The following is a 13,129-nucleotide window of genomic DNA, read 5'->3' on the forward strand; positions in this document are numbered from 1 at the left end:
GGCATTTCCAGAGAAGGTTTCAAGTTTCAGAGGTCATTTAACACTGTCGGTTTCCGCCTTCTCAGACGCGGGAGACGGGAGGCCTCCCAAACACCTCCCGCCAACACTACCCAAAATTAACAGAACCACGGTTCCACCTGGAGCCGCCGGGTCTCCCTAGCGCTGTCAGAACGCCCTGACCCAGAAGGGAAGCCCCAGGCCCCGCGCAGACGGACTGCTGGTCCGAGGAGGGTGGGCGCCGGCCGCGGACTCCTACTGGGGCGGGGGCTGGTGCCCGCCCGGCCGCGGGGGCGGCGAGTCCTCCTCCGAGGAGCAGTCGGAGGAGACGGTGTGGGCGCTGGCGCCGTTGCTGTAGGGGAAATGGTCCTCGTCGTCCTCGTCTTCGTCCTCCTCGGGGTCACTGTCCTTTAAGTCCCGCAGGCGACGGCCGCTGGCCTTGTCCCCAGACGCCGGCGGCCCCAGCACCTCCTCCTCGCCCTTCTCCTCGGCGCCGCCTTTGCAGGCGCCCCCGCTGCCGCCCTTCTGCTTCTCGGCCTCCTGCGCCGCCTGCTCCTTGGCCTTTTTGCTGCGCTTCCATTTCATCCGCCGGTTCTGGAACCAGATCTTCACCTGCGAGCAGAAGCAGGCGTGAGAAACCCGCACCTCCGTCCCCAGTCTCCTCTCCAGGGTCTGGGGAACCTCGGACCAGCAGAGGCTCCCAACTGTTCCTCCCCTCCCCTACTCATCAGCAGACCCAGAGCGGGGCTGGGGGGCCCAGGGAAGCTCGGACTATAGGTGTCCCCACCTCCCCGGGCCAGCCACTTTCTACCGCGCAGCATTCTGCGGAGAGGTCAGGGCAGCGGGGCAGGTCTCTTTAATACAATCTCAGAATGTCCCCTCCTCTCTTTCTGGGACAAAACCCGCGGAACACTCGCTTGAGAATGGGGAGCGGAGGGAAGTTAAATGCAGATCTGGGTCCTCGCCCCAACCTACTGGAACAGACGCCTATCGCGGGCAGAGACTCGCCTGCTAATGGGGAGCCTCGCCGGACTTTCAATTCACAGTCCGCACCCTTGGGGTCAAGAGGCACGGTCCTAGATCCCCCTGACAACAGAGGCGACAGCAGCCCCGGGAGCCCAGGACGCGCTAGGGCGGTGGGTAGGCGGCGCACCTGGGTCTCGGTGAGCATGAGCGAGGTGGCCACCTCGAAGCGCTTGGGCCGGGACAGGTACTTGTTGAGCTTGAACTGGTGCTCCAGCTCCAGCAGCTGCTGGCTAGTGAAGGCCGTGCGCGGCCGGCGGCACTTCCCCAGGAGGTTCGACTGCGCCTGGGCTGAGGACCGAGCAGGTGTGAGGCCGCGGCCCGCCCCGTCCTCTGCCGCTCCTTCAGACGGCTGCCGTATCCCTCCCCCCAGGCCCCACCGCCAAGTGCCCGCCCAGCGGAGCCGGAGCTCGCCCCTCGCTTCAGTGCCCACTCCGAAGGAAGAAGGGACCCAGGACCCTCGGTTGAACTGCAGGGACTGGGTTTAACTAGACCCAATCGTTTTGTCTGGGGCAAAGCCTGTTGCCCGAGTGGGTAGGTTGGTGGGAAGAGGGTTGACCAGAAGGCGAGAGAAGAGGGCCCAGGGGAACCCCCCTCCTTCCCTGTTCTCACTGCCCAAATCCACACCGGTTTGAAGAGAAGGGGGTCCTGAGGGTGCAGGGTTCCCACCACCACCTCCTTAAAACAGAACAGGAGAATGCCAAAGCCAACCAATAACAACAAAACAAAAATTAAAAAAAAAAAAAAAAAAGGGAGGGAGAAACGCGATGGGAAGAGACCAAACCTGGGACCTAGATATTGTGTTCGTTAAGGACCCTCCCTGCTTCAAGTATTCTTGACAACCCCCTCCTCAGCTGCAGGGGACAAAGCCAGAGGAGATTGGAAGCCTTTTCAGGATAATTCTCATTACCCAAATTAAAGGCCAAGGCGTGGGTGGGTGGCTTGCTGTGTGTTCCAGAGGCCTGTCGGCTTTATTTACATAATTTCTCACGGTTACATCACAGAGAATTTTATGACCTCAAAACGAGACTTCCCTTGATTTCCCAGGAGTCTGACAAGTGTTAGACAATAAAAGAAAGAAAGCAAAGGAAAGAAAAGAGGCCAGCCCGGCTGGGATGAGCTCAGGCTCCCCGGGGACGGGCAATTTGCTTTATAGGCAGGCCCACGCCCCCTGCTTTAGTTAAACAAGGGCGAATTCCCAACTTGACAAGACATTAGAACTTTAATTAAAACACTGGCTGGAAGGGACCCTTTAGGAAGTGCCATCCCATGGGCAGAGACAACCAGCTAAAGGAACCCAGGCAGGGTCCAGAGGCCAGAGGGGAGCCTCTTGGAACACTATTTTCCTAGCCTGCATTTCTTATTGCCCTTCAGGATCATGGAGCTGGGGTTCCTTTTCCAAATTTAGAACTGGCTGTGTGTTTAATTTCACCAAGACTAGGAATTAGAGATGATGAGGTGTGTTGGCAAGGGAATTCCATTTTAATTGACCTTAGGTCCCATGAAGGCCCAGAAAGCACCTGGGTGGCCAGGGAACCTATGCTCCAGGAGGCCTGTATGGAGACCAGGCCTTGCTCAGTGGACAACCAGAACCCCAGGCTTTGGGCAATGCAGGTCATAAAGCTACAGGAAAGCCATGGGTGGCTTTGCATCAGATGGGATCTGCTGGGCTCAGTGTCCAGACCCAGAGGGTACCCTGGGCCTAATGGGCAGGACCAGCAGTTTGAGATATCTGAGCTTCAGCCCTCCCCCTGATGTGAGGAAGAGGCTTTCCCCTTCTTTTCAGGTAGGAGCTGATTCTTCAAGACAGGGATGGGTGGTCAGTAAGGCCTTCTGGGAGCCACGCTTGGGGAACGTGGTGGGGGTGCTGTGGACAAACAGCAGGCTGGATTCTCTCACCCCCCTGTGACTTCTCCAGCCCTCTGGGGTCCTGGCTTTTCTGTTTAGTCACAACCATGGCTTCTAACAGAGGAATCTGAATCCTGGCAAGTGTTTATTTCTGTTTTCTCTTTTGCTTTTCCCCCTCTTGTGCCTTCATCCCCCAGTCTAAACAAATCCACTCAGACGGAAACAATGGGGTCTCTTTGTTTGGGTGTTTGGCGGCTGAAAGCATAAAGCCATATACATCTTCTGTTCTGGCCTAACTCTAAGCCATCCTACCCAGGTGGGATGCCAAGCAGGGGAGCCTGAGATGAGTGCCTGCCCACTGAGTCCTGATTGCCAGTAAAGCCAGAACCTGGCCTGGCCTTCAGGAGGTGTCCCCCTGGGGATGGCTAAGAGGCCCAGGCAGCCCAGGGACTCCTGGGCTTGCTCCCACCTGGGAGAGGGGCTCCTAATTGATGGGCTCCCCGATTCTGGGGCAGGTACCTGCTGCTTAAGAATCCCACACAAGGCCTTCAGGACATCACAAGGAGACCCAGCATTCTTCTGGAGGAGGGTAGTGCCTGGGCAAGGGCCAGGGGATTGCCTGAGCCCTGGCCTTGCAGCCATGAGCTCCTAGGAGCCCCCTTTTCTTGCTGTTCCAGGATCTCCCTCTCCTGGGAGAGGCTGAGGGTCTTTCAATAGCCCAGCAAGGGGGGACCAGGCCACGTTCGTTTTCCCAGGGAAAAGCCCCTGGTTTCAGTGACCCCCCATTCCCAGGCCTGCCTAATTCAGGGAGCTCTTCGGCTGGCTTCCTTCGCCACTTCCTTCTCCTCTAGCCTGCAGGTTAATCATTAGATTCAAGTCTCACACCTCCTGCGGCCCCTTCCCGTTAAGAGAGGAAGAGAAGGCAAGGCCTTCGCCGTGGCCATTTTAATAATTCGCCTCCACTTCTACACCGCGGAACCCGCTTGGGGCCTCACAGGCCCGAGGCAGAGCAGAGACGGTTCACTGCACTTCCACAGCTCGTTGGGGGCCCAGCGCAGAGACCCAGGAGGTGCGGGGTAGAGAAGGATGCGCACGACAGGCAGCCAGGGCTGCGCGGGTACTCACAGTTGAAGTCCGGCATCTTGGGCAGGATCATGCCCGCGGTGGATGCGCGCAACCACTGGTCCAGCTGAAAGGTGCCGGCGCCCAGCTTGATGGGGTCTGCGGGGTGCGCGGGGTGCGCTCCCTGCACCTGCGGGTATGAGTAGGAGAGCGCCGGGTGCTGGCCGGCCAGCGCCGCCGCCGCCGCCGCCGCGGAGTAGCCGTAGACTGGGTGGCCATAGAGAGCCGCCTGCGCCGGGAGGCCCGCGCCTCCCTGCGCGCCCCCGGGGTGCAGCCCCAGCGCCAGGCCCCCTGCGGCAGCGGCGGCGGCAGCGGCAGCGGCAGCGGCGGCGGCGCTCGGGTGAGCGTGGTGGTGGGGCCCCGCCGGCCCGCTGCCCGCGCCGCCGCCACCGCCGCCCGCACCCAGAAAACCGGGTTTGGGCAGCAGCGCGCAGTGCGCTGCCAGCAGGCGCGGGGGAGACGGGCTTTCGGCGCGCAGGCGGTCGGCGGGTGCCGCGGTGGGCTCGGAGGATGTGGGGCTGCAGCTGCCGCTTGCCCCGCTACTCGCCCCGCCGCCGCTGCCGCCGCCGGGTCCAGCTGCGGCGGCCGAGAGTGAGGTGACCAAGGCCAGCGGCGCGCTCTGCGCGGAGGCGGCTCGCGGGGGGTCCACCGCCAGCAGGGCGTCGATGCGGAAATTTTTGGATTTTTCCATCTGCTCGTTTGGGGTTGGCAATCAGGGCCCGGTGGTGGACGTCGCGGCCGTGTGCGGGCTCACGGAGTCTGTGCCCGACGGTGGCAAGCCCCGGGGCTCGGTATGGTTATTGTGAGTATTTGCCAAGAATCGAAGTCACCGCCGGAAACTCAGCGGACGGCTATCATATTCCAGGCGCCTCTCCGTGCGAACCCCGCTGGGGCCGCGCTCACACGCGCTCGCACTCGGACAAACTCCCACGCGACCGCTTCGGTGCGTCTGGGCCCGGGCGCCCGACTCTGGGTCCCAGCCCGCAGGCTATCGCGCCGAGGCCGCTGGCGCCGTGGCGCGGACCCGCGCCCCTCCGCGCACTTGAAGCTCAGCGCGGCCTCGGATTGGCGCGCGAGGCGGGGGCCGAGGAGGGGCGCCAGCCCAGCGATTGGCCGAGGGGCGCACCTGTCACCGTCCAGCCGCCTGTCGCCCCGCCCCTGCGCCTCCAGGTCCTAAACAGCCCAGGGTGTTGAGCCGAGGTGGCAGGGCGGGGACAGCGACTGGGGTTGGAGGACTCAGGCTCAACCCCTGTTTTCTCTCTGCCCTCCCGTGTGTGGCCCCTGGGTCCCCGTGAGTGCCCGGTGGCTAGACACCTCGTCTCATTTTGGCCTCGCGCCTTACGAAGGCAGCAGGGCTAGTCCTCGAGGCCTCCGCAGCGCCTCTTAGTTTGTCCTCTTCTGCCTCGGGAGTCGGGTGCGCTACTGAACACCCACGATGCGCCCAAATCTGGCTGCTCTGCTAAATGACCGCGACAAGCGCAGGGACGACAGTGTGGTTCCGGCTTCTTCCTGCTCCAGGGCCTCCAGGCGCGGCGGGGAGTGTCGGGGTCCCACCCTGAGCAGGTTGAATCTTTTTATCTGCTCTGGGAAGTCCCCTACGTTTCAGGTGTGTGGGCGTCCAGGGTTGGGGGTGTAAACATGAGCGTCAGTTGGCTTCCACAGATGGTCGCTGGGAGCCCTACCCCAGCCAAGGCGAAGAGCGCAGAGTCTGCACCTTGGACTGCAGAACCCACATCTGCTTGGAGACATCATCCAGGGGCCGTGGAGTGGGACCACATTGGCAAAGCTCTTCCTCTCTGCGGAGGGATGCTGATGGACGTGAAGGAGACCACCCCCTACCATTGAGCTAAAAAGCACCGGGCCGGGAGTCATCCCCAAGTCGGCCCCTCCTGACTTGGCTAGCCCCTAGGAGCTGGAGGGAGGGAGAAGCGGGCAACAGCCGGAAAACCCGGGAGAAGGGGTTTCCCGTGACTGAGCGAGGCAGTGGAATGAGAATCCAGACTTCATCCCCCCAATACACAAACACACATCAAATATTTACAGTAAAAAGATTTCTAAGGACGTCTAAAGAATCAACAGGCAGGTTGGGAAGTCAACAGGTCACCAACACCAGGCTGGATCAATAGCTCCATTAGACAGTTATCTTTCCCAAACAGGCAGGGCATAAGGGAGGGAGTGTCAGTTCCTAAAGCTGTGGCTTCCTAGGCAGGTGAGAGGGGAGTAAAAGCACAGGAAGGGGCTGTGGGAAGGGTGGGGACCAAGGGAAAAGTCTTTCCAGGCAAACTTTAAAAATAGCAGGTCAGATTGCGCAAGAGGGATTTTTTAAAAAGTAAATATAAGGACCATGTAATTTCTCTTCAAAAGACTTAGGTTTTTACTTAGGTGAAAACTGATACATCAACTTTGTTGGCATGAGTTGTATTTCTTTTTCATCATAACAGGGTAACTCTGAGACACACAGTACTGGGTGGAAGGTTGGGAGGGTAGCAGAAGCAGCTCGGGGTAAATGCTATATAGCTTTCCCAAAGGTAATTACCGATAAACAGAAGATAGCATCTCCACTGTTTTTGTCCTGTCTTTAGATGCAAAGTCTTGGGGTGATAGGAGTGTAGTCCTACCTGAGAGGGTTTGAAGAGCACGCTCAAGAGCAGCACATGTCTTGAATACCTACCATGTGCTTTCTGTAGTTATCTCCTTCATTTTGGCTGTGGCCCCAAAGAAGGATCTTTAGACATTTCCATTTTCTAGCGTTCAGGTTGCAGGAGGTGGAGACTCACCTATAGTTAAGCCTGGGGAGGACTGAGAGGTCCTTCCTGCTGCCTACCTGCTGTGGATATTTGTTCTGTTTCCCACCCATTCATTCCCATGGGGGAGGCCTGAGATTCTTAGCATCCTGTTCTGGGTCAGAAGCCCTTGGAGAATAAGGATTGCTCTCTCTGGGGGCCCGGGGAGTGCAGTCTTGGCCCCTTCACCTGAAGGACTTGGCTCCCAGTCTGAACTGCCTTTCCTCACCTCATCACCCCATTTGGGGACAGATCAGTTGGTCCCAAGAGGAGGGATTTTAAGAGGGAAGAAGAGAGGGTCTGCAGAAGAAATTTCCCAAGATGGATCTCAGAGAACTTCCTTTCATCTTTCTGACCTAAAATGGGCACTGCCAGGGTTGTTCTAGCTGGTGATAGGTGCCATGTAGACTGGTCAAGCCACACACTTCCTCATCCGAATCACCCTGAATTCTCATGACTCCCAGAGGGATTGTTTGCACCCTTTTCTGCAAAAACCATGTTCAACCCCTCCCCCCAACACACACACACACACACACACACACACACACACACACACACACCAGTCTGGACCTGGGATAGCACTTGCCATTCCAACCACTTCTGGGACCACCCATGAGTGCAGGTCCACCTGGTCCAGCCCCACCTGATCCCTACCACCTGTGGGCAGAGGGATCATGCCAAGGGCCCATTTGACTGCAACTTGGTTCATCCAGGCTCCCTGACTTGATGGACTGTTTCTTTGTCTGGAAGAGCTGGGGTAGCCAGATGGACTCTGTGGGGCCACAGGGCTTCAACGTAGTTATATATTCTGTTTCCATTTGAGAATCGGTGAACACACATTGGAGATGCTCTGTAAATTGTATGGAGAGAGATGAGTGTGGAGAGAGGGAGTGCTCCGGAAGTCTGGGGTCTTTGTGTGGTTTACAATGTGTGGTTTACCATGTGTACTGGGTCTCTTCCTGTTCCCTGTATCTGTATTAACCAATCACGCTGGCTTTGGGGAAGACTGGATCTGGGCTTGGGTCTTGGGAAGGGCCACAATGAGGGATCAAAAGTCTGCTCCACACAGTGCTCCTAACCCTGGATCCCCAGGTAGCAGAATCTGGTCCTTAGAGCAGGTTCCCTAGGGAGGCCAGGTTCCCTGATGGGGCTCCCATCGTGGCCCCTCCCTGCCTGGAAGTTCTCAGTAGTGTATACATGCATAAAAGGATCTATTCCCGTTCATCTGCAATCACACCTGAAGTTGGGAAGCTGTTAGGGTTTGGGAGAAAACCTTCACCGTCACAGACAGAAGGCAGGTCTCCTCCCTTGACTCCTCATCTGTAAACTTCTTCCCTCTGTGAGAAGTGGCCAGCACAACTGTCCTCAACAGGAGGTGAGCCTAGGGGAAGGGGGGCACTGTGTGGCTGGAGGGCAAGGTGGTCAACACACTCCAATCTCCACTGAACCTTTAGAGGTTTCCCTTCAGGAAATGAGGCTGGGGTGTTGTGTGACCGACATCAGGGCAGTGGGCACAAGAAGTCTCAGAGCCATGGGGCAGGAGGGCCAGTAGGGACCCAGGGAGGTGCCCCAACCTCGTTCGTTCCTGCCACAGACATCAGTGCTCAGAACCGCCTCCGCTACGGGGTAAGCATCCCAGCCTGGGGGCAGCAGGCTCAAAGGGAAGACCTGGGTCACCGGAAGAGGAGCTCAGGGGAGGGGGCTCTGATCAGTTCCCCTACTCACCCTGCCTGCAGAGCCCCCAGGGGCCATCCTTTGATCTGCTGACCTCCTCATTGACCCTAGAGCCTGGCATTTAAAGGGGTCTGGAAAGGGGAGTCTATGATGCAGCCATCAGAAGACACCCCCCCCACACACACACACACTAAAACCGCAGGTGGGCCTTGTCCACCTCCAGCTCTCTCCTGCTTGGCCTTTCCCTGCACACCTGGACATCATATTGCCCTTTGAGCCCAAACAGGGCTTGGTAAGGAATCAGGGAGAAGCTGCAGCTTATAAACACACGAAACCCTGAAACAATTGGGCCTTCTATTTTCAGAAATGTCTCCAATACCAAGATCTCTGCTTTATGCCCAGCTTCCCTGAACATGAAGAGAAGGGGGCCCAGCAGGTGGCCCAGGGCTGAGCCCTGGCCGCACTTCTTCCCTGGCACACACTGGAAGCTCAGGGCCACATGGAGAAACAAACGGGGAGAGGTGAGGGGGCTCAGCAGCTTCTGAGCCATGCTGGGGAGCTCCCTCAGCCCAGGAAGACTGTCTCCTTGCTAGGGGATTCCCACTGTCATTGCAGGCTCCTGCGTGGCCCCCTCACTTCATACTGTCAGGATCAAGGCAGATAACAAATGCACACGGGGGGGGGGGCTATGTCAGAATGCCGCTGCACCAGCCCTCTCTGAACTACCTAGATCTGACCTCCAGTGCTGGTGAGTCTTGCACAGAACATCGGTTTTAAGACCGTTAGCCATGCTTGGGTGCCTCACAAAAGCCCAGCTTCCGGGGACGTAGTGATTGAAGGCCACTTCATAAAGCCTCCACAGTGTTCATGGCAAGTCTGAAGAGGCCACTAGCACACCTTTCTAATCCACCTGTCACCCGCCTACCCCCGCAGGAGGAGGAGAAAGTCACACCAGACAGGCAGTTCTGCTAGGCTGTGACACTGGCCTACAGGCTGGTGAGTTTGGGGCAAAACACAGGGAAGAAGCCCAAATACACAAAAACAGATGTTGCCCGGGAACATTTTAATGCTTCAGTGAGTGAATTTTTTAGTGCATTCTGACTCGAAATTATGGTCAAATAGTAGCACGCTAATGTCCAAATCCACGTTAGATAATGGCAGGAAGTCTTAGCTAATTGGTCTATTTAGTAGTTGCTGAGATGGCAGAAGCTGTGCTGCTGGCTGCAGAGGGTGGGGGAGAGGAGAGGACTGGGATCTCCTCTGCTCTGGCCCCAGAGCCGGGGGAGGGGGTCTCAGGTTGGGCAGATGGTGTCTGTGGTCAAGTTCATCTCCTGGACCCTGCCCACACCTCTTCCCACAGGTGTGATTCAAAGCTGAGCCATGAAATCCCAGAAGGGCTGTCCTTGCCCCCCGGCCTGGCTGGGTTCCCCCCCTTCCCTGCCTGCACCTCTCTTAGGACAGCTTGGGTTTGGGTGGCATGTGGTCTGGAGGGCAAAGGGAAGCTGGTCTGTTAGGAACGCTCGGCCTGCACCACCAGGCAGGGAAGGGAAGAGGAATTACCTAGGAGGAGGAATGTGAGGCCCTGACAGGTCAAGGTCACATGCAGTGTGAGGAGGGGACCCAGATTTAAACTGACTCTGCCTGCTGCAAGGCCTGCCAGAACAGCCGGCGCATGGCACACTTGCAAGGTACCTTCTCCTTCTTCTTGCAAGGCTCATCTAGTGCTTCTCACACACCGTGAGGACATATCCTGCCCTCCACCCCACCCCCTACTCTGCAGATGGACAAACTAAGTCTCCAGAGGGCAGGACACTCTGTTGTGGACAATCGGTAGTCTGGGCCAACTGCATTTCTTATTATATTAAATCTCCTTGTTGCATGATTCTGATAACGTTTTCTCCACAGGGTCTTGGCGGATTTGACCCGTTGTGCCAGGGAGTGTCGGTTTGCAGTTGAACAACACGCGCCTTCTCTCTTCAACACCCAGGGGGTGGCAGTTCTCCCTACTCCTCACACTGGTCCTGAGAAACCCAAGACTGAAAGAGGGACCAAGAGAACCCCTCCTCCATCTCCCCCACAGTCTCCAGGGCCCTGTGCTACGGGCAAGATAATTTGGCTAATGAACTCGTTAAAGGGCCCTGGTGGCCGGCCCCTGCCTCCCCTTGGCCCATCTGGGAAATTCCATTGAAAGGCCCAGAGCTCTCAATAGCCCGCAGCCGTCTGTCGCTGCAGGAGGCTCAAACCCAGTGACTCTGGGCCCCTTGCATTAAAATAATTACCGGACAGAACAGGTGGCCAGCTCCCGGTCCTGGCACATCTGGGACCCCGCTGCCACCAGAGGAAGAGAACTGCACCGCAGGCCCAGAGAAGGGAAAGTCAGGCTGGTTGGCAGGAGCCAGGGAGGGAAGCAGGTCTTTTCCAAGCTTGTGGCTGGTCACTGAGTCTCGCGGTCCTGCTGGTGGAGACTGGAGGAAGGAGGATGCTGCCCTATTCCCAGAGCAGATGAGAGCAGCTAGCACACCACTGGGACCTAACCTGGCCACCTGCGCTGCCACCCAAATTTGTGGCAGATTCAGGGCCAGGGCAGAACCTTGAACTCACACCAGGCTCCCAGGTTGGAGGTGCACACACAGAACCAGACTTTCGGCCAGAAACTTGCAGGAGAGGGTAACAGCCACGCACTCAGGCTTGGAGGTCAGTTCCTGAGACTGCGTGGTCGCATTGAGAGCCTGGGTGTGTTGTGTGTTGTGTGTGCAGGGTGGCTCCCAATTCTCCCGACCATGCGAATTTCCAGGACTGGCCGTGAGGAAAGGACCGGACCCTTACCGAGGTCTCCACTGTGCAGCTAAAAAGAGCGACGCAGCCCAGGCACAGGGCCAAGCCTATTGCCAAAAACACATATTACACTGAGACATTCTGTAAATGAGATAATGATACATAAACCCGGATGATAGATGTGACGTGCCTGGATGTCTTCTCTAGATTAGCTGCTAGCATCGACTGCTAATAATGGAGAGTTTATGAAAGCAATTTCAGTGCAAACTGCGAGAGGGTCTTCTCACTCTAATCAGCCTGCCGCAGCTAATGGACGAGGGGGTCAGGCTGAGAGTTATTGACACGCCTGTGCCCTTAACCTGTTTCCCAATAAAGCTGATTAGTTTTCGTCAATTCATCAGCTAACCACTCTTGCTGGGACTGCATCAAAGCCTTATTTGCTCAGGGGAAATCAACAAGTCACAGATCAGCTCCATTAAGGGGCCTGGCTGGCCAGAACTGCCCTGGGGCCAAGGGACACTGGTGGACTTCACCCCACATCCCAGAGCACCCAGAGTGGCTGACAGCTGGGGACCCTGAAACACACAGCAGCAGGTGACAGTGAGCACATCCACGCTGCGGTGCCTGAGAGCCGCCTGCCTTAGCCTCCTTCCGCCGCAGGCAGAGAAGGGACCTCTGCGGGGCAGTGTCACCGAGCCCTGCATCGGGGTTGGGGTGTCACTTTCCAGCCGAGGTAGACCCGAGCCTAGCGGATTGTGTCAGGCAGCGGCCAGAGGGAGCAGGAGGCAGGGGCCTAGGGGTCCTCAGTTTCTTGGGTGGCTCAGCATCTTTCACAGCGGGCATGGGAAGGAACGGAGACCTGCTGGGGCAGGCTGAGGACCGGCCAGACCTGGCAGCGGGGTGTGAGAGTGACAACTGGGCGGGATCACATTCACAGCTGCAGCGACCCAGCCTTTGCCTAGGACGCGGCAAGCGAGTGGGAGAGGGCGCCGGGTGGCGCTCGGGTTGCCGCCTCCACCTGCGCTGCTGGTGAGCAGGCTCCAAAGCCGCCCCTGCCCGGCTGCGGCAAGGCCCGCCCTGCTCAGGCTAAGGCTGGAGGGAGTGAGCGGATCGGTGGCCGGTGGAGGTGACGTGGGCGTCCTGGCCTGTGGGCGGGGGGGGATGAAAATGTGCGCTGTCCCTTTAAGCCCCCTGCCACTGCCGCCTCCCAGCCCCATCCCCCCTCAATTTAATTTCATTAAAACAGAGCATGAATATTTCTATTAAACCTAAAATGAAATATGAAGCCATTTAGACTCTGCCTGCACCAATCACCCAGATTTATGACTTTTATTCATCACATCAAGAGCTTGGAAAAATGAATTTTCTTCACCCAGGAAGGAAATAAAACCTCAGGCTTGGTCATTTCCAGAAAGCTGTTAATTTGACCATGTGGTAATTACTTTCACAATTAACTAAAATACAAATCAACTTGACAAATTGGGCTAGTTTATATATTAATTAGCCTGCTTAAATTTATTCATTATGAAAAGACAATTTAAGGGGACCTGCAGTGTCTGTTTTATCGCAATAAATTACTGTTAGGAAATGGGTCTAATAAAATACCTTAATATTTGGGATACTGTATACATGGGGCGCTGCTTTATTGACAACTTCATTTTCCAATTAGTGATTTTGTTGTGATGTATCCGTGCTGGCCGGGAGGCAGGACTCCACCAGCTCAGGGCGGTCTGCGCGGCCAGGGCTGAGCCGCGGGCAGGGAAGAGCAAGTCCTGGGGGCAGGCTGGCGTCTCTCCAGTCCGATGGACGCAAAAGTTCGTTTGTGGCAGAAGCAAAATCCTCGCGGGCACCAAATCCCGGGCAGGGATGCGGCGCCCGCCGGGTCCTCCCGACGCAGGCCGCGGGCT

The 13,129-nt window shown here is 57.3% G+C and overlaps 1 protein-coding gene across 1 annotated transcript; it reads right to left on the reverse strand.

Moving 5' to 3' along the window:
• Positions 1-252: 252 nt before the first annotated feature.
• Positions 253-4,681, reverse strand: Mnx1 (motor neuron and pancreas homeobox 1). The gene is made up of 3 exons (XM_077796795.1): positions 3,994-4,681; positions 1,151-1,311; positions 253-609 (listed from the first exon to the last, which is right to left on the reverse strand). Exons 1-3 carry the CDS (start codon positions 4,679-4,681, stop codon positions 253-255), a joined length of 1,206 nt encoding a protein of 401 aa, XP_077652921.1.
• Positions 4,682-13,129: the final 8,448 nt, after the last annotated feature.

Source organism: Urocitellus parryii, chromosome 3 (assembly GCF_045843805.1).
Source record: "Urocitellus parryii isolate mUroPar1 chromosome 3, mUroPar1.hap1, whole genome shotgun sequence".
NCBI classification, from domain to species: Eukaryota; Metazoa; Chordata; class Mammalia; order Rodentia; family Sciuridae; genus Urocitellus; species Urocitellus parryii.